The following is a 21,614-nucleotide window of genomic DNA, read 5'->3' as shown; positions in this document are numbered from 1 at the left end:
CAGGTTTGCAAAGTGACATTTAGCAGTTATTGGGGAGGGTTGTTTCCCACAGAGGATGGATGGATGGATGGATGGATGGATGGAAGGAAGGAAGGAAGGAAGGAAGGAAGGAAGGAGAAAGAAAGAAAGAAAGCATAGGAATTTAGAACTAGAAGGCTACTCAGAGGTCATCTAGTCCAATCCCCTACTGCAGCAAGAAACCTTACATTGTCTGGATTATTTTGGTGCCTCTAACAGAGAGGAAAATTTCCAGAAAGGAGAAGGAGTTTACTAGGACAAGACTACCATGCAGAGGAAGGCAGAGATAGTCCTTGACTTATGACTAAAATTGAGCTCCAAATTTTGGTTGCTAAGCAAGAGGATTGTTAAATGAGCTTCACCACATTTTATCCAATCCATGACATCTCCTGGTGAGTGACATCACGTTGGCCACATCCACCCAGTCATATGGCTGCCACGCCACACCCACAAAATAGGCTACGCCCACAGAATAGGTAGTAAAAAGTTTTGAAACCCACCCTTGGTTAAGACAGATGCAAGGAATGAATTAAGCAACTCTGCTTTCTCTCTACTGCCTGTTACTTCCTTGCCATCTTCTCTCATTAGTCAACCAACTATTTGCTGGACTTTTTTTCCTTATTTTTTATATATTGAAAAAAAAGTATTATTATTTTTGACTTTTGTTACAATTCTTTCTTCATTCTGAGCCTAAGCTTTCTCTTTCCTAATTACAGTAGTTTCTCAGATAGTTCTTTATGTAACCATGCTGGTTTCTTCTTGGATTTCTTGTTTTTCTTTTTCAAACTTATTGAGCGGGACTGGGCTTTTATAATTATATTTTTCAAAGTTTCCCAAGCTTCTTGAATTGTTATCTCCACTAAGGTTTCTATCCATCGACTCTTTTACAAGCTCTCTTTAAGTTTAGTAAAATCAGCTCTCTTAAAGTCCGAGTCACTGGTTTGATTGTATTCTATTGTTGTATTTTATTTATATATTTTATTTATTTATTTATTTAGTTTGTCAAACATGTAAAAGATAACAGGTATAAGTATAAACACGGGCATGAACAAAGGAAATGAGTACAAATAAATGGGGACTAGGACAGGGATGGTAGGCACGCTGGTGTGCTTATGCATGCCCCCTTTACAGACCTCTTAGGAATAGGGTGAGGTCCGTGGTAGACAGTTTGGTTGAAGCTGTGGGCATTTGAGGATGTAACAACAGTCAGGTAGCGCATTCTAGGCATTGACCACTCTGTTGTTGAAGTTGTATTTTCTGCAATCAAGTTTGGAGCGATTTACCTTGAGTTTGTATCTATAGTTTGCCCATATACTATTGAGGTTGAAGCTGAAGTAGTAGTTGACAGGTAGCACACAATTTTGTGTACTATGCTTAGCTCAGACCATAGATGGCATAGTTCCAGGTCGTACAAGCAGAAAATTTTGAGCTTGGTGACGTAAGGGATTCTATTGTGAACAGAGGGGTGGAGTACTATCCTTGTGAAATACTTCTGGACCCAGTCAATTGTATTAATGTCTGATAAACAGTATAGATTCTAGGCAGACGAGCTGTATTCAAGAATTGGTCTGGCAAAGATTTGCCAGATGGCATAGTTAGCAGTACAATATTACCAGAGAAGAAGCTTTGCAAAATTAGGGTAACGATTCTTAATACCCTTTTGGGGCTACAATGAGCTCTGGGGCTTAGATCATTTGAGATGAGTACTCTAGGTCCTTGATAGAGTGAGGGTCATCTACGAGGTTGTTTCGGCCCAGCTTGCATTTAGTGTTCTGGTTTTTGTTGCCAGTGTGTAGGACGGAGCATTTGTTAGATGAGATTTGGAGTTGCCAATTGCACGATCATTCTGACACATAGTCAAGGTTGCTTTGTAGGGTAATAGCATTGTCCGTAGTGTTAAATAGTTTTACATCATCAGCATAAAGGACACAGCTTCTTATAATATGATCACAAAGGTCATTTATGTAAAGCAGAAAGAGTGTGGGTCCTAAATGCTGCTTTGGGGGACACCGCTGTTAACTGGTGCCGGGTTTGATAGGGCATTCCCTATTTTGAATACTTGTTGCTTGTTTGACAGGAACACAGTTATTCACTTGTGCAGGAACCTGGAAATGCCATAAGAGCTTTGTATACTTTGTGTTATACTGAATTCCAATAAGACTTGGTTACTTTCCCCCAACATTCTGGTAACTTTAACTTCCTCTATAATTTCTTCTTTGTTAGTAAAAATTAGGTCCAATATAGCTCTCCCTCTAGTTCCCTCCTCTACCTTCCGGATGACAAAGTTGTCAGCTACTGTAGATTGGTCAGGAACCAATTTGATCTCCCATTTGATGCAGAGTTTGTATCCCCATGTCAGAGTATTTAAAGCGTTAAAGTCTCCCATTACTATTGTATTTGGAACCTGGATTACATTGTACTAAAAGTACTCTAAAATGAGTCAGAAAGGAGAGGATATGAGCATAAATTTTAAATCTGCCCAATTCACAGCTCTCAGAAATCTGTAAAAGCACAAACCCTGAGATCCTACAGTATGGCTAGCTTTACTCAAATAATTTTGCTGGTAATGGACAGTTATTCATTTTTCTGATGGAAGCTTATACAGTAGGTCCTCATTTGAAGGAGTCAGCTTTCAATGTGTACATTAGATTTATAAACAAGAGATCCAAAGAAATAATAAACCAAGAACAAGGATTAGCAATGTTTTCATTTAAAACATCCTTAATTTAACTCCAAATATATTCTGCAAATATAACTGCAATAATAATTGCAAAAAATCACTGTATTTTAAAATTAAATCTTAGTCATAATCACTTTCACTTGAGTTTCCAGGAAATGTCCCAGTTTCTCAATCAATATTTCACCATAAATAATGGCAATAGTTTTCCTAGAAATTACAGTAATTGCCATCATTATAATAAATGCCAAGTTCATTGAAACATGCTCAGTTAATTTTCATGCATATCTTCTGTACCGAAACATTCTATAAGATGGTAGAAAACTAACCAATCAGGTCAAGAAGTCACTGATCCTATCCTATCCATCTACAATCAAAGAAAGAATTATCTTATTTCCACCAGGCAGTTTTCGCTAGGAAATTGATTAGAAGAGATATGGCTTTGATATGGCTAACTGTGTTGGCATCCTCTATGACTAGGTAGGTAGGTAGGTAGGTACGTACGTAGGTAGGTAGGTAGGTAGGTACGTAGGTAGGTATTGATTCTTAATTCTTTTAAGTAGCCTTATGATTTCAGGAAGAACTTCACTTTTTAGATTCTGCCATTCAGTTAACAAATAATTATTAATCCTTTGACACTAAACTATTGCTTGTATATATCACTTTTGAACCACTATGGTCATAATTTTAACTTTTCTTAACTAGATCCTGATTACAATTAATTAAAAGTGTATTGGTTCTCTTGTCATTCCCACAGCCATGTAAGATAGGAGTTCTCCAACTTTGTGATACTTTGATCCCTTAAAATGTTAAAATGAATTTGTGCGATTCCCCACCCCATGAATAAAACTAATGATTTCATGAGAATTGGAATGCAAATAATTATACCATTTATTTTTAAAAATTAAATATTATTTATATGTCAAAATTTGTAAAGTATAAAATTGAAAGTATTTAATGGAAATAATGGAAATAAACAAGACTCCAATGAAAGTTAAAAGCTTAATTTTAATGGGTAGGATGAGGTTGTCTATAATTCCAGAAATCTGAGCTGCATTGTGAATACAGCAACTCTCATTCACCAAGAATTGGAATGGCAAGTGAGGTGAATGTTTTCTTGCCTTAAACCAATTTCTCTTAAAATGTTGCAGCTTGAAAAACAGTGACATTTGCTTTTGGCAATTTCCCATTGTAACAGTACTAAGATAATGATTACAGCACAAGTGTCCACAGGGAAACAACAATAAACAATAAAATATCTGTTGGAATGGTGCAAGACAAACTCATTTATCTATTTATTTGTAATATTATTGCAAAGAATAAAAGGATGAGATGCATTGTGATGTTATGATGCATATTTTGTTATTTTAGCATTATTGTAGTTTGGAGTGGATGCTTGTGAATCACATCTTTGGTTTTTTTTCTAGCCTTCTGTTTGGTGCTTATAAATCACACCTCCCATTCTTCCCCTCCTTGCAATATATTGCCCCACTTCCATTCATCTCTGTATGTATTCCTGCTGCAGAAAGTGTCAGGTCAGATGGCCAGATCATTGTATAAGAATCCCAAGTAATCCATGCAGTCCTCATTACATTGAAGTATAATGTGTCATTTTAAAAAAACAAAAAACAAAAATATCACACAGGTTTCGGATAAAGTTCTGGACCTGTCACTTTGCATTGAGCATACTTTTATATTAAATTGTTCAGTCTGCTTTAAAAGGACATGTATGGCAAGTATCCTTCTATGCAACCTGCTGGTGGCTATGACCACACTTTGGGAAACATTGTTTAAATCAGAGGTGTCAAACTCAATTTCATTGAGGGCCACATCAGGATTGTGTTTGACCTTGGGTGCCTGGGGGTGCATGGCCAGGGTGGATGTGACTACCCTGACATCACTCATTGAGGCTCCATTTTTAGCTGTGATGGCCTCCTGAAGCTCTCTGCCAGCAGAAACAGAGCTTGGGGAGGCTGCAGGCTCCATTTTCGTTGGCAGAGGCCTGCAAGTGGCTGTCGCAGCCAAAAACGGATCCCATGCGGGTCACACCTGGCCTCCCCGGGCTCCATTTTGGCTGGCAGAGACACCATTGGCTTTGCTGTTTACAGTGTGCTCTGTGGGCCAGATCTAAGCACCCTTGGGCTGAATATGGGTCATGTGCCTTCAGTCTGACATCCCTGGTTTAAATGCAGATATATCTAGGTAGTTTTTATATAATATAATGAAATGAATTTGTATGTATGTATGTATGTATGTATGTATGTATGTATGTATGTGCTGTAGATATCTGTGTATCCACCAGACCTGTTTCTCTTTTGTGGCTATCTATGGTCTCTGAAGTAAGATTGATATCTATGCTTCTGAGAGGAGTGATAGTACATACCTGGTATTTTTTTAAAAAAAATCAGTGATTTTCACCCATTATAATTATTGGATTTGTTGTTACTCTAAATATTTATAGTCAATAATCTTTTAGTACACAAAGCACCACTTTCATGAATACTAATTAATCTCTTCCATAAATTTTAGTAAAATTTATATTTATGAAATTATATTGGTGAAATTCACAGCACATTCTCTGTTCAAAGACTTTCTGTCAATTTTTTGAGGAGAGAGAGAGAGGGAGGGAGGGAGGGAGGGAGAGAGAGAGAGAGATGAGAGAGAGAGAGAGAGAGAGAGAGAGAGAGAGAGAGAGAGAGAGAGAGAGAGAGAGAGAGAGAGAGAGAGAGAGAGAGAGAAATTCACACATACCTATACACATCTGCACACAGACAGGTACAAACACTTTCTACAGAATTTTCTTAAGTATGTTGATGAAATCTACAGACCTAAATGTCTCTACCTGGCTAATGCAGTTGGATTAGAGGTTCCAGTTACCAAGTTTTGTCATAAAATAACCTTATATTGCTGTTTTGCTTCTATTCTGCATCTTCTATTTGATTCTATTCTAATAACAAATATGGCAACTTGGTAGCTCTTCCTTCTTCCAAACCTTGTTACTTTTATGACAACCTCTGCTATTTTTAATCAGTTACAATTATTCAGAATGTGAAGTGGAATAAAATATGATCAATAAAGCTGCTATCTTCTTATATCACTGTCCTACTTTCATGTCACATTTCAGGCAATCTATTGCATGCACTGAAATGTGGTTACCCTGAGTATTTCTATTGGGTACATTATATATTCAAACTGTAAACAGAAGACAACTAATAATTTCCCATATACTGAATAAATTATTGATGTCTCATTTATAAACGCTCAGTTTAAATATACCATGTAAATAAAATGTTAAAAGATAACTCATTTCAATTATTTTACATGATGAAATTTGTTTCTTTAGCTTTCCCTGCTTTTTGTGCAAATATCCCCCCTAAAATAGCTTTTAATACATGCTATTATCATTTCCATTAATGTTACTTTTTTATACCAGGGAAAGTCATATATATTGTGATTTCCATCTCTTAGTACAGTGTTTCTCAACCTTGGCAACTTGAAGATGTCCGGACTTCAACTCCCAGAATTCCCCAGCCAGCATTCGCTGGCTGGGGAATTCTGGGAGTTGAAGTCCGGACATCTTCAAGTTGCCAAGGTTGAGAAACACTGTCTTAGTACAATATGTAAGGAGGCCAAGTTCATCCTGCAGCTTCTTTGTTTTATAAAAGAAAGTGCAGCAGCCCTCAGGTGAAGCTGAACTACTGCTGATTTCATCCGGTTTTATCAAGAGTAAGAAGAGGTTTACCATTGCTTTGGTTCTTTTTTTTTCAATTGAAAGTCAAGCCTACACCTCTGGCAGGGACGTGCAGTCAGGGGAGGCAGGGGAGGCAGAGCCTCAGCACTGTCATCATGAAAAGAAAAAAAATGTAAAAGGAAAAAGGCTGAGCTAGTTGCTGCCAGAGTTACAGTGGATGACTCTGCTTAGTACTTAACTGTTTAAAAAAGCCTCTAAAAAAAGTGCCCTCTACAGGAGGCGGCAGGAGAACGAGGTGCCTCATCTAGTCTGACTTTATGATCACTCGAACAGAGCTAAGCAAGGGTTAAAAGCCGAAAAATTCCTGACATAGATGAGGCACGTCGTTGTCCTGCCTCCTATAGAGGGTGTTTTTTTAGAGGCTTTTTTTAAACAGTTAAGCAGAGTCATTCACACGGTGACTCTGGCAGCAACTAGCTCAGCCTGACCTCAGAGCTCATGCCTTTTTCCTTTTACATTTTTTTTCTTTTCATGATGGCAGGCAAGAGTAGAGTTGAAATCCTCTATGAAACAGCTGGAAAAGGTATGTGTATGGATCGGAGGGAGGGGGAGGAATTCAAAAAGTTTGATTGCATGCAGAGCCTTTTCACACACACACACAGACACAGACACAGACACAGACACACAGACACACACACACACACACACACACATACACAGAGCTGGATAAAAGTATATAAGCCCAGCTTCATTGATTGCAAGTTTGAAAAGGCAACGTGGCTTCACCTGCAATCAAAGGCTCGAATCGGAAGGCAGCAGGGGAATGCGGGGGGTGGGTGGGTATGGCAGAGGAGCTGCTTTCAAGCCATTGAAAAATATATCTAATCCAACTTCTGTGTTTGTGTTTGTTTGAGATTGAGTGAGTGAGAGAGGGATCCAACTTCTCTGTGTGTGTGTGTCTGTTTGAGAGAGAGAGGGGGAGAGAGGGAGGAAAGAGGGGGAAGGAGAAGAAAAAGAATGAAGGAAAACTTTTTCGCAAAGGAGAAAAACAAATGCTGTTGCTTCAAATCAGAACTGAGCATGCCTGGCTGTGGAATTCTGGGAGTTGAAGTACACAAGTCTAAAAAAATTTGAAACCCCTGTGTCATTGCTTCACCAGCCATAAACCTCACCGCACGTCACTGTTCTGGTATTCCTTAGAGACATTCTAGCTGAGAAACAATTATGTAAAACGAATTTTATGTGATTTTGCTTAGCTTCTAAGCCTAGGTAAGAATGATCACATGCTGAGATATGCTGCAGGTAGGAGGAGACAATATGGCAACCTCCTCCCCTCCCCCAAAAGTGCTTTGTGCTCAAAAAAATAAAAGCCCTGTACAATATGGCTACTAACCAAAGTAATTAATATCATGATCCATTGCTGGAGGCTCCCAATCAGATATTCTCCAAACGTGTGACTGCAGGACCCAGAATTTCCAACCAGCATCTCCCCTACATTTGTGGTACACCGGGTTTGGAAATTCTCCAGGAGAAACAGCCAAAAAGAAAGCAATTTTGAGCACTTCCTATTGAGTGATGTTGATTCTGGAAACAATCCTGAGATTAATGGGCTGTAGTTTTCTTTATATCTTGTGAAGAAAATGACTGCTATTAATGGATAAGTTATCAGGATAAAATGTACTGTACGTGTAATTGGTGCAACCAGAAAAATGAAGTTAAAGATTTAGGCAATTCTTTGACTGACACAGACTTAAATCAAGGACATTAATCTCAAAATTATGTAGTCAACATTGTACATTAAATGAAATTTTGTGTACAATTTAAACAAAATTTAGGGTTACACTTGACCTTAGAGGAGTGTGTCTTGTGTCATTTTCCAAAAAAATACTCAAGGACACAAATTGCAATTTATTTTATTTATGTGCAGGCCATGAGGATGAAGCATACATAGCTCATGGCCTTAGTTTGTGCAAATCCAGATTAGATAATGCAAAGCTAATGAACACAGCATTCGTCAGCCCTTCTGATGATAGTAGGAAGTTTAGCTCCTGAAGTACATATAGAACAGCCAAGTCAAGTTTACAGTAAAGAACATTTATGGAGTTTTCTAACTATATTGAAGTCACTCTTGTCAAAATCATAACGATGGTCCCCAACTTACAACTGGTTTGCTGGCCAGCTCCTCATTTAAGATTATTATTCCTCTCTATTTTGGAAGGAGAAACTATGTTCATAGAAATTCAGCTACGCAAAGCAAGTTTTGTCTTTATGCATATGACAGAAAACCCTATTTGATGAAGAACTAAAAGAGCAAATGTACAGCTTACCTAAACGATGACAAGTGAGATTCATGTTAACCAAGCAGATTTCTTCCTCTCTCCCTGTCCTATTGCTCATATCTGAAAGGTGTAAACACCAAGCAGGCAGAAAAAAAATTAAGTACATGACTAATACAACTGATTTAAATAAACATGGAAGATGGATGGTTTAAATATGGAAAATTCCTGAATCTAAGGAACACTGCATTATTATCTTAATGCAGGATCCAACATCAGAGATTGTTTTTAAAACCAATTATACAAAATTGTGAAATAAATAAACATATTAACAAAGATATATTAATACAGAACTGCACATAAAAATCCAAGTTTAATTCATTTGTAATCAATCTTTCTGTAAAATTTTCTAGTAACCACAATCCTGTTTTATCAAATAATAAAATTGAATAAAAACAAACATGTGAATTCCTCTAAATAATAGATGATAGACCATCTGATTCTAGCTCCCAAAACACAGAAGAATAAATTTAGGGCTAATCTGAACCAGTAACACTGAAACAATTGGAGTATATTGTCAACTACCTTAAAAGGATATAAGCTTCCATAAAAATCTACAATATAACATGGGTTATATTGCAATTTTGGAACATAAAATTGTGGTAGAGGGTTGCAGATAACCTATACATTATAATTTATACAATTTTGATCAATTAACCAAGTCAATATCAAATAATAGAAAACAAGTACTATAATTTTTAGAGAGATGATTATTTAAATGACTATGGAAATATGATTTATATTTCAGTTTTTTAAAAAAAGTTCTTATTGCTGTTGAGAATACTCTTATCACATGCCTGAAATTGTTTTTGGAGGCTTGGAAATCTTCCTGAAATGACATATAATTCAGGCTTCAGTAGTGGGAAGAGAATTATTCAAAATCATACAAATATGTGCTGATTTTAAGCAATTCTTTTATCAACCTCCAACTGGGGATACCGCAATAATCCCCAGAATCTAATCTTATCTCTTAAAAATAAGCTTTACTCCTGTAGCAGTTGTACTGGATTGAATAAAGATTTTCCATCATAAATGTCTTTTTATTAATTTATTTTCAGATCTCATATAATTTTTTAAATATAATTAAATTTTGAAGTAAACACTTGTTACACACAAAAGTAAACTATGATTTGAACATATAAAACTAGTATTTTACTGAAAGATTATATCATAATTATAGTTCTTTTCATTTGAAGAAAGTTCCAATGGATTTATGGAAGTTGGCATATAGAATAATATATCTATATTTTCTTATATTTACTGGCAGTGCAACATCATTGTACTCCTTTTCCCATATGTAATTTAGAAATATAAAATGTCAACTTCTTTGCTTTCATTTGTGATGCTAACTTTGGCTCTTTTGCTACTGGTTTTGTATTGTATAATTTAATATTTATTTATTTTGTAATATATAGGCTAGTTCTGTGTAATTCTGTTGTCATTTGGTTAGAACCTGCTGAGGCTATGCAAATTTTTAAAATGTTTTTTCCAGTAGTCTCCACATATGTTTACATGCACAGCCACTTTCCTTTAATGGAAAAATATGACCCAAGTGACTGAATGTACACAGGCATTCAAATACAATTGGTAACAGTTCACAAAGCAGCTGTGCAACTGTGGAACAAGACATGGCTGCTTTAACAGTTTCAAAAAAGGAGCTTCCTATGTCTATTTAAGCACTTGTACAGCTTTACAACAACAGCATCTTAACATGCAAGGATTGAAGGATCCTAACCTGAATCCTTAGACAAACACCAAAGCATGCAAAAGGAAGAATGAGAGACAACATTTAATATAGCTACATAACAAATACTGAGACTCATCAAAAAAACATTAACAAGTGAGAAAAGATGAAATGATCCATAGAAAAATTGCAAGAAAGTATTACAAATATTACAAAGTGAAAATACTACAAAATACCATCTATCTCTCTCTCTCTCTCTCTCTCTCTCTCTCTCTCTCTCTCTCTACACACACACACACACACACACACACACACACACACACACACTCACTCATTCATTCTGAAACAAGGATACCCAATCCCTGTTCAGTGCACCAGCACTAGTTCATGGCATGCCAGCACCTGGGCCGCACAAACAACCGAAGCCCCAACAATAGGATGCAGGTAGCATTGAAATCATGCCCCTCTAGCCCACGGTTTTGGTCCCTGGTGCCCAAAAGATTTGGGATCACTGCTCTAAAAACAAAATGTATAACTACATCAAAACACTCCAAAGAATTTTTCACATCATAAAAAAATGATGGACAATTATAGTATGTTGTGTTGTTGCTTCATACACACTCTGTATTGATCCTGTAGGTTCCCAAAGAAAAGACAAGCAGTTCTCCAATGATTGGAAGCTGTACTTGATAGCTTCAAGACTGAGAAGTTCAATTGGTAAAGCCATAGAACAAAATAAATATGAACATGCCTCCCCCCCCCACATTTTTTGAATAAATTAAGAGTTCTCCCCTTTTTTCCTCTGCTCTAAATTTAATTGAATATGTTTACAGCAGAAATTTTACATTTGGTGATGCAATTGAAGGGCCCCAATACAGCCATAATTTATTTTCTTTGCTAGTAAACCATGATTGATTTTCCTGTTGGTTCAAAACCATATTTTTCATCTCTTTGATCTCACTCCATCAACTATAGACAGATGAATCACCATCAAAATTCTCAAAACTTCAAATTCATCTGCAATGCTACAACACCATCATTAAAATTCATCATTAAATTTGCATCAACAGCTCTATCAACAAATGTTAGCAAAAATATATTATATTTTAAAGCGTTTATAAAAATGACTTCATACATTTTTAAAAGACAACTTATTCATATGTTTCATATCACCGGCTCAAGGTTGACTCAGCCTTCCATCCTTCCGAGGTGGGTGAAATGAGGACCCAGACTGTGGGGGGCGATATGCTGACTCTGTAAACCGCTTAGAGAGGGCTGAAAGCCCTATGAAGCGGTATATAAGTCTAACTGCTATTGCTATTGCTAAAAACACGGGACATTAATTCACATAAACCCAGTGCTTGTGTTAGATAGGTTCAATTTACTATTTTCTCATTATAATAGTAAAATGTCTATATTATAAGCATTATTTTTAAAATAGTTCTGCAACTGTCTGCTTTGTATACTAAGTATTATATCATGTGGAGTTGATAAATGCAACCAGCAACATAGGTGTGAATTTCCTCTGACATAGACAACAGCAAATTTAATTAATTTTGTATTTTGATAATAATTTTTTGTTCCACGTGGGATTCTCACTAAATAATCCATTATTATTAAATCCCACTCTTGCAAATTATGCACCCTGCTGAAACCACTTTTTACCTTCTAATGCTGCACTATCAACTCCTGAAATGACAAAAGGTTAAATTATGACCTGAAGATTATCATCTTCCAAATATTTTAAAATGTCAGATGAATACATTAAAATTAAACACTGTATTAGTAATTTCCTTACCTCTAGTTGCTAATATCACTATTCAGGAACACAGCAATACTGACATAAGACTACAGTGAAACTTTGGTACTACTTTTATATTTTTATCACAAGTGCTGAATGCATTTTGGTGCAACACTTCACTAAAAATTCAGGCTAGCATTAAATACAAGTAGATTGTCTACCTTAAGGCAGTTATACCATATATGTAAATACTGTTTAAGGGCAGGAAATACCCAGTATCTGGTAGAACAGATGTAATCTATATGTTTGCATCTGATTTGAAGTTTCACTCATATTTCTTAAGACTTGACTGCTTTAGACAAAGAGTCACGCATCACATAAACATTAGTGGTGTTATTTTATTTGGCCCAGCAACACTTACATGTTCTGATCTTTAAAATTATGAACTAAAATGTAAACCCAGTACATTGTGGCTTATTTACTTAACCAAAGTTGAACCACCCATGGATTAGTGCCATATGTGTACCAACTTAATCATGTGAATTGCCAAATCCTGAGCTTTGTGGATTAGTGTGTATCGTCAATACATGCTAAGTGATTCTTTGATGTCTGACTAGCATTGAGTGAGCAAGAGAAAACTACCTTTCTTTTCTTCTCACCACCACCCCATACTTAGCTATTTTTCTCCCACAACCCTGTCACCTGTTAGCCAAGTAGCTTGACAGATGGCTACACTTTTGTTGTAAGTCCATGTCTGGAAAGGTGATTGGTGGCTATTTCATTGATAAAAAGTGAAGGTTGTTCAGAGGGGAATCCATCATGCCCTTTCCTTAACTTGTCCCACAGTAGGGGAAAAAACACAGCACTATTCCCTGTTCATATAGGAATAATGTATGGCAGGAAAAGGATCTGCAATTATGGCCACAAATGCTATGCAGGAATACTTTTCTTCCAGCCTAAGGAATGGTGGGTACCAATTTAATTTACCCATGAGAAAGGCGCTCCAGATTAAGCTGAACTAATCTTTTTGCACACTGGCCTTTTCGGTTTTGTTTGTTTTGAGCTGTAATAAGGCACTAGAAATTATTATTTTTATCCCAGAGACAAATAACGTCACATCATTTTAATTAGGTTGTTTTCATCTACTGTTCATGATGATTTATAGATTGAATTTATTTTGTTTTGTGTTTATGTTTCAGATTCAAAGAAAGCGATTCAACATTAGTTATTTTTCTGTGAGTGGGCTTTCTCTCCCCCCCCCACCCCTTTTTGTGCCTAGAAGACTGTCATGTTAAAAAACACATTTCTTCGGAATTGTCTTTTTATATGCTCATTAAAATATTTTTTCCCTTTTAACAATCTATTTTGCAGCATTGAAAAACCATAGGCTGATGACGCCTCTCTGCGCATGTTTAATCGACCACTATGGTTGTCATGCCAACTAGTCAAGAGAATTCTAAGCCTACACTTGGTATTTCAATGCAGTGACCCAATTACTGTCTGTCAACAAATTCACCAGGACAATGAAGTGTAATACATTACTGAGATTACAGCCCAGAGACAGAAACATAAAATGGAACTGAAATATTAGTCCCTTTCACAAGGCAAAATAATATAAATAGAGTTTACGGTAATGTTTTATAATCCTTCAACTATACTACATGCTTTTAAACAAGTATTTAAAAAATTAAAAATATAGCCTATCATGATCTTAGCCTATAGACCTTTTGTGCTCTTTTTCATGTAAATGATGCTATATACCTTAGGCCAGTTGTGTTGTGAGTGCTCCAAACTTGAAAACAGGAAATATGTAATAAACACAAATATTCTTTTATCAATTCCAGCACTAAACATTAAATGAAGTGTTACATAAATTCTTTGTGCAAACATGCTATTATAGCTTTTAATAAAATAGCCAAACATTGTTCCTACTCTTGATAACAAACCAAAGTTATATAGCAGAAAAACAGCAATTATTATATTTCTTAGCAAACACCAGCAAAAGAGCTCCTTCAGGATGTAAGATATTATGCTTTCTTTAGTTATTGCTTCACCATTGTTTTCTATTCTACATCTCCATTCTTAACATAAACAGATGGATCATTTAATATAAATAAGTACAAAATTAATAATAAAGTTGTTATAGGAACAAAGATATTTTGCTATCATGCAGATAAAATATATTAACATATCACTGATGCAAACCCCTATTAATAACCCTATATAATCTAATAATAATTTCATGTACTTCATAAAATTATCTAACTCTTACCTAGAGAAGCTTGTGCAGCAAACTTAACTATAACAACATAGGAATAATACAATAGGAAGACAGAAGGCATATTTTTAAATGCTTTAACCATAATTTAATCACAACTACTGTAATACCAAAATCTGTCTTCCAGTGCCCTTCCCCTGTGAAAACAGCTTGTATTCATCTATCTCATATCCATTAAATTTATTTAGAATTTCTTCTGGGTTGAGTTTTGCTTTATTATGGTAGACAATTTTTCCATCTATCCATCTGTACAGTCATCCATCTTCACTATACTGCAGCTTCCCTTGAGCCTATTCTTCCTGTACTGAGAAAAATCCATGGAAAAAGTTTTGTCCATGGTATCTAATTTTTGGAAGCCTGAAAACCATAGCAAACCACTGAAAAGCTTGCTGTAAAATAAAAAGCAGGACAGTCACATTGAAACTCTTGCCACCATGTAAGAAGAAAGCCAGAAACCTGCCACACACTCTTGAAAATGTAACCTTTTTTGTAAAACAAAACAAGGAAACGAATAAACAAATAAAAACATGAAAACTCTCCATGAAAATTAATGAAGGAAAAATAAGTTTTAAAAGGCATTAAAACCTCTAAAAGTGCTAGTTAAAAAAATGAATTGGGCAACAGGTGATATGAAAAACTTTCATTTGCAACCCTTTTTATACATTGGATTACACCATCCATGCTTCACATAGTGTCCTCTATACCAGTGGTCTCCAACCTTGGCAACTTTAAGACCTGTGGACTTCAACTCCTAAAGTTGAAGTCCACAAGTCTTAAAGTTGCAAGGTTGGAGACCACTGCTCTATACTCATTCTCTCAATTCAACTACTGTAGTCCAATACAAATGGGAATGGGATGGATGAATTCTGTAACTTGTCTCGGCATAGGTGAGTTTCATTTGCAATTTTAAATTTTAATTATTTATAATTTTAATTAACATTATTAAACAGTATCAACACATTCTATGCTGTATATTTTTGCAAATCTAGCATCTTGCACATGGAAAAGGTAACAAAAGGAATGGCTTATTATTTCCTTTCCATCTATGTTCTCTGTATGAATATTTCTGTTTCATGAATGAATTTGAACTACTGGATCACTCAACCAGGAAATCAGTCAATTAACATTCAAAGGAATTAGAAATGGCAAAATAAATTAAAATCTTTTCACTTACATTTCTCTAGCAGGGGAAAATGAATTACATTTTTTATAGATAAGAAATGTGTATCTTGACCCACAAATAATAGCTAATATGTTCATAAAGATATCCTTTGGCAAAAATGAGTTGAAATGCTAACTTAAGATATTACCCCCCTTTTCTTTTTTTAATTATTTTTTTTAATTTTTATTTTAAACACATAAGCACATCAACAGAAACAAACACATGACTTAAATACCCCCATTACATAGGCACAGTAAAGGTAAAGATTTTCCTTGTCAAGTCATATGTGACTCTAGAAGGCAGTGTTCATCTCCATTTCTCAGCCAAGGGAGCCAGTGTTGTGGGAAGACACTTCTGTAGTCATGTGGCCAGCCCAGTGATGAGTTTCAAAAAAATTTCGAACCTACTCTGTGGGTGTGGTCTCCTTTGTGGGAGTGGCTTGCTGGCCATGTGACCTGGTGGGAGTGGCTTGCTGGCCATGTGTTCTCTCTCTCTCTCTCTCTCTCTCTCTCTCTCTCTATCTCTCTCTCTCCTTCCTTCCTTTTATCTTTGTCCCTTTTTCCTTTCATCTCTATCTCACTTTTTCTTCCTTTTTTCTTTTTTATTTCTTCTTCCTTTCTTTCTCTTTCTCTCTCTGTGTGAGTCTGTGTCTGTGTCTGTGTCTGTGTCTGTGTCTGTGTGTGTGTGTGTGTGTGTGTGTGTGTGTGTGTGTGAGAGAGAGAGAGAGAGAGAGAGAGAGAGAGAGAGAGAGAGAGAGAGAGAGGTGGGTTTCAAAAAAGTTTGGAACCTCTTCTGTAGGTGTGGCCTGCTTTCCGGGTCCACTGGTGGAACCTCTTCTAACTGGTTCGGTAGATTTGACGAACTGGTTCTACCGAACTTGTGCAAACTGGTAGGAACCCACCTCTGGGCCAGCCTGACTGTACGCTAAAGCACATAGATCGCTGTTACACCAATATAAAAGTAAATGAGAAGAAAATATTAAACTCAAAAAAAATATATCAGTAGGAATATTTAGACAAAGGAATGTAGAACTATTATATATCTCAACTATTTTTGTCAATATAATTATTATTTAGTGCCAGCTCTCCTCAAGCTGGTATCTGTTGACATTTCATGAAAAGATGAAAAGATGCTGAGACTGATTACAAATAAATAATAAGCATTTATTTCTTTAGTTTGCTAGAAGAAAATGTTTGGTTTGAGACAGGCCAAGTCTTCTAAAGAGCACAGGACAGTTGCTTGAAGTGGTTCATCGACAAATCTGCGCCCGACAAATGTGCGCCCACAAAAACTGCGCCCACAAAACCGCACCCACAAAAGCAAACAACATAGTGGGATGCGAAAACAACGAAAATAACCCTAACCCTAACCCTTATAACGTTGTTTTCGCATCCCACTATGTTGTTTGCTTTTGTGGGCGCGCATTTGTCGGGCGCAGATTTGTCGTGTCACGACTTGAAGTAGAGGTGAATTTTATTCAAGCCATAACAGTCAAAGCAATTGAAATGTATTCAAAGTTTGAATAGAATTGGGAAGGTTACTTTAATAGAGGAGCCTTTCTATTGTTCTCAGAAAGCATGCAAACTCAGCCTCCGTTCTAGGGATTACTGGAAAGCATACCAGATCTGGTAGTAGGGTGAAAACATGGCCTGACTCTCTGTGGCATTTGTAATCTTTATTTTTTGTGTGTCAAGGTTGTGACCTTGAGTGATGGGTCCAGAGTTAGCGAATCTTATTGTACATATGTGAAAGATTTCCATATTTTCAAGGGATTTTCTTATTTGGTTAATTTGCCGGTATTTGACAATTTCACCTAAGTAAAGATGTGCTTTATCAGTTTCAGCCTGGGTGTTAAAAGGCTTCAGTGGTCTTTTGTTTAATGTCTGGGTCATTGGAAGGTCAGATAAACAGCAGAGTAAGGATGATATGAGTGGAGGTCTTCCTACAATTTTATTACAATTTCATTCATTATCTGTGAAGACATAAAAATCCATAAATTCTTTTAGTTATAAGAACAAACTGAAGGTAATTTAAATGTAATTATGCCTTTTAAAAATACAAAATAGAAATGGATGGCTACTGTTGAAATGATTCTATAAATGTTATGTTCTCCCCTAAAATGTATTGATTTGTCATGGTCCAGAATAAAACTGCTAATAAATAAATAGTTTAGTGTATAGTAACTATCTCATAAATATCTAATACCACCAATAACAGAGATTTGCAGTTCATTGTAAAAATATTTAATTTCAAATGTATGACCAATTCTCAATTCTTAATTTGCACTTTCCCCATCAAATTCATGGCATTTTTAACCTGCATTTATTTATTTTTTTAAAATGTCTGACTTATTTTCTCACACCATTATCTACAAGATGTTCTACATATGGCTGCCTTTAAAGACCAATTAAAAGTATTGGTCCAGAATTTAGTGATCCATGTGCAATCAATTTCTGGGAACATATTATTGCTTTCCTTTTGGCCCTGTTCTTTGTAAGCATGGAATTTAAATGCTGGCTTTGATCTAGAAAATTCTTCATAATCTGTCACCTAGTTATCTTCATGGGCACCTACATTTACTGGAATTGACCTCTCCAAAAAAGGCATGGTTAATAGTTGTTTATTCTCTGAACTAATGAGGGCTAAAGCCAAAAAATACTCAGCAGTAATTTAGTCTTTTGAAACAGAATTCCAGTGAAAATTAGACTGGACCCATTGGACCCATTCCTGAATTTATTGTAGAAAATGTTAAAAATGGTAGAGAATTTGTCATTTATTCTAAAATTATCATATATATTGGTTCAATCTGAGGATGCACATTTTTCATATATGATCCTTGATTATCTTGTGGATTTACTAATTTAGATGTTTTTAATTAGGCATTCTATGTATCTTGTGTTTTCATTATTTTTTATAATATAAACATAATTGTATTTGCTTTGTAAATGGCTGAAAGCTGCATTTGATTGCAATGAGATAAAAAATAAATCTCCAGCTGATACTTCCATTATTAATCAGACCTATCCCTTCCACTATTCCCTCTAAGGTGCGCAGCTGCGTGGCCTCGCACGTGGCAAGAAAACACCATGCAGACATTTCTAGCTGCCGCGCAGTGATTTCTGTCACAGGCTCCGGAAGCTAAATCTAGGATTAGCACGGGTACGGGAACGGCGGCAGGAGCTGGTCTCCTAGGACCTCCTAGGCGCCGGCTGCACCACTCATTACTGTCAGTTGCCCCGTGTTCAGCAAAGCAAATGCGGGGAAGTCCTTTGCAGGCGGCTAGAAATGGCTGCCCACAAAGGACCTCCCCAGACTTGTTTTCATGAGCACAGAGCGACTGACGGTAGTCTGCGCCGGCCGTGGCCACTCAAACTAGCATCAGTCGCCCTGTGTTCAGCAAAACAAGCCCAGGGAGGTCCTTTGTAGGTGGCCAATCCTAGCCGCTTGCGCCCGGCTCTGCGGCTGAAGTGAACCCCCAAAGCCCCCGCCGCCACCAGAATATCTGCTGCCGCCTACTCCTCCTCCAACAGCACTGCCGGATTTGCCACCCGACTTTGTGACTGAGGTGAAGCCGCCAAAGCTCCCATCAGCACCCCCACCCATGGCAGTGGTGCCTCTCCCCCCATGCGGAGCACCTGAGCTGGCCCTCATGTTATACCTCCCCCTTCCTCCTCTGCTGTGCTTTTGAGGAGCCATGAGGCCGCGGGAGCTAGTAGGAAGGCGGCGGAGGGGGCGGGAGCAGAAAAAAAAGGCCTCGTGGCTTCTCAAAAGCACAGCAGAGGTGGAGGCGGCGGCAGGGGTAACCCAGGGCCCAGCTGCGGTGCTCCAAGCGGAGGTGGAGGCACCGCTGCCACTGCCATGGGTGGGGGCACCAGCGAGAGCTTTGGCGGCTGCACCTCAGCTGCAGCGCTGGGCAGCAAATGTGGTGGTGCTGTTGGAGGAGGAGGAGGCGGCGGCAGCAGTTATTCTAGTGGCGGCAGGGGCTCATTGGCATCTTCAGCGGCAGCCCTGCCACCTGTGAAAAAACCCGAAGATGGAGCAGATCCACGCAGATGACGTTGCCGCAACATGACTGGAGGAGGAATTCTGGGAGTTGAAGTCCACAAGTCTTAAAGATGTCAGGTTTGAAGACCTCTGGTTTTTTTTCCCCTAAAGGGTTATGGGTGCAAGGATCTTGTAACTTGACAGCTTTAAGACTTGCATGCTTCAATGCCAGAGTTTCTGAGCCAACATGACTGGAAGAGGAATTCTGGGAGTTGAAGTCCACAAGTCTTAAAGCTGTCAGGTTTGAAGACCCCTGGGATTTTTTTTCTAAAAGGTTAGAGGCGCAAGGCGCAAGCTTTAAGACTTGCGTGCTTCAAATGCCAGACTTTCTGAGCCAACATTTAGGTTGCTAAGCAGGAGCGTTGTTAAGTGATACTGATATTCTATAACACTTTTAATTAAGCGGGTACCTTGAATAAACATCTTTAAGTTTCAAATAATATTGATTTCGTTGTTGTCTTAGGTGACATCTGTGAAAAAAATTCAGGTGCTCAGGCATGAAAATATGCCACTCAAACACTATACTTTTCTGCTCACACTGAAAAAAATTAGAGGGAACATTGATCCCTTCCTTTCAACTATAGATCACATGTTTTATTTTCAGATAGCCCCTCTTTAATCCCAACCTCCTCAAATGATGACTGTAATTGGGAGCAGGATTGCCATAGTTAAGTGATATAGTCATAGAGCATGACAACACATTGTGGCATTGCTTAGCATGAGGGTTGTGATTATTAAATAGGAAGCGGAGGAAATTCCAGGTAAGCAGTATAGGATAGGATAAAAATATGGGGAGAGCCTGGGAAGCTGGATAAACACACACAAACATATTGGAGGATTTGATACTTGATGTAATGTAAACTCAGAAAAGCTGAGGAATGAAGGTGCATATCATCACAGGGACTCCAGGAAAAAGGATGGTGTTTGTGTCTGTGCATTTGTGCATGCACACGCACAATTGTAGAATGACTGTGAAAAGACAGGACAGAGTACATGTGGGCAATCAAAGTCAGGTTATGGAAAGAGAGTGCAGGGGTATGTGTGTGTTACAGTATGTGAGCAATCTTAAGGAAGCTGTGAAAAGGAGAGCAGAGTGTGTATGTGTGCATGTAAACTATAGTAAAAGGGTGCAGGGGAGCACATGTGTGCACGCGAAGGGAGACAAGAAAAATAATGCAGAACGTGTGCAAACACAGTAAAGCTATGGAGTAAGATGTAGAGTGTTTTTGCGGGTGGGTGTGTTGCTCTGCGTTTGCAGGGATGCCATGGAAGGGAGGCATCAGATACATGAATGTGCAGAGAGGTTATGGAAAAGAGGGTGCAGGAAGTTTGTGTGTGAGCAAAGTGGAGAATGTGGACAAAAGGCTGGGGATGGGAAAAGGAACTTATACCAGCGACTTGTGACTTTCCTTGCTGGCTTCCCATTCTTTTCCATATTCAGGCTTTCCTGAGGGAAGCAGGCGATGGGTAAAAAGGCAATCCTGTAACCATGGAATGCTGCCAAGTGGTTGCCAGGTAACTGAATTTTATTTACACAGTCTTAAGTCTTCATTCAGCACAGTTTTAACTTCAAATGGTCACAACTTGAGGACTACCTATACTGAGCTTATTATGTCTGTTTCACTCTTGTCTCTTGTTTCTATATATATATGTAAGTAAAATCTAATATATTTTTGTGCAAACTACAAGACTCATATTTGAAAATAAGCATCCTTGTTTTCATCCATTATTATTTATTTCAATGATAGGATTCAACATATGTGTATTCAGCCAGAAAAAAAGGAAATACATAGTTTGTGTGAGGTGGTGGTGCATATGTGCGTGTGTATACTTACTATATATGAAGTTACAAAAATAAATAACTTACTATATGCCACACAGACAGACCTGTACAAAATGAAAATATCAATGCCATGCTGGAAAATTACAGAGGGCACCTAAAGGATATCTGAGTTTTGCTCTATATATGTTATTGAACCAACT

The 21,614-nt window shown here is 37.4% G+C and overlaps 1 protein-coding gene across 3 annotated transcripts in view; it reads right to left on the bottom strand.

The window, feature by feature from the left end:
- Window positions 1-21,614, bottom strand: part of GPM6A (glycoprotein M6A) — a 194,926-nt gene that overhangs the window by 70,329 nt on the left and 102,983 nt on the right. Inside the window, exon 2 of one of the 3 annotated variants that reach the window (XM_014055256.2) lies at window positions 8,714-8,785. The exons of the other annotated variants lie outside the window; for them this stretch is intronic. Coding sequence (XP_013910731.1) covers window positions 8,714-8,785 — 72 coding nt within the window. The remainder of the gene's footprint in view (window positions 1-8,713; window positions 8,786-21,614) is intronic. 3 annotated transcript variants of the gene reach the window in all.

The sequence above is a fragment of the Thamnophis sirtalis genome, unplaced genomic scaffold (genome assembly GCF_051295495.1).
Source record: "Thamnophis sirtalis isolate CommonGarterSnake01/CBP01778 unplaced genomic scaffold, rThaSir2_p1.2 scaffold_10, whole genome shotgun sequence".
Lineage (NCBI taxonomy): Eukaryota > Metazoa > Chordata > Lepidosauria > Squamata > Natricidae > Thamnophis > Thamnophis sirtalis.
The sequence above is the reverse complement of the archived record's forward strand: the minus strand, read 5'-3'. Positions and strand labels throughout refer to the sequence as shown.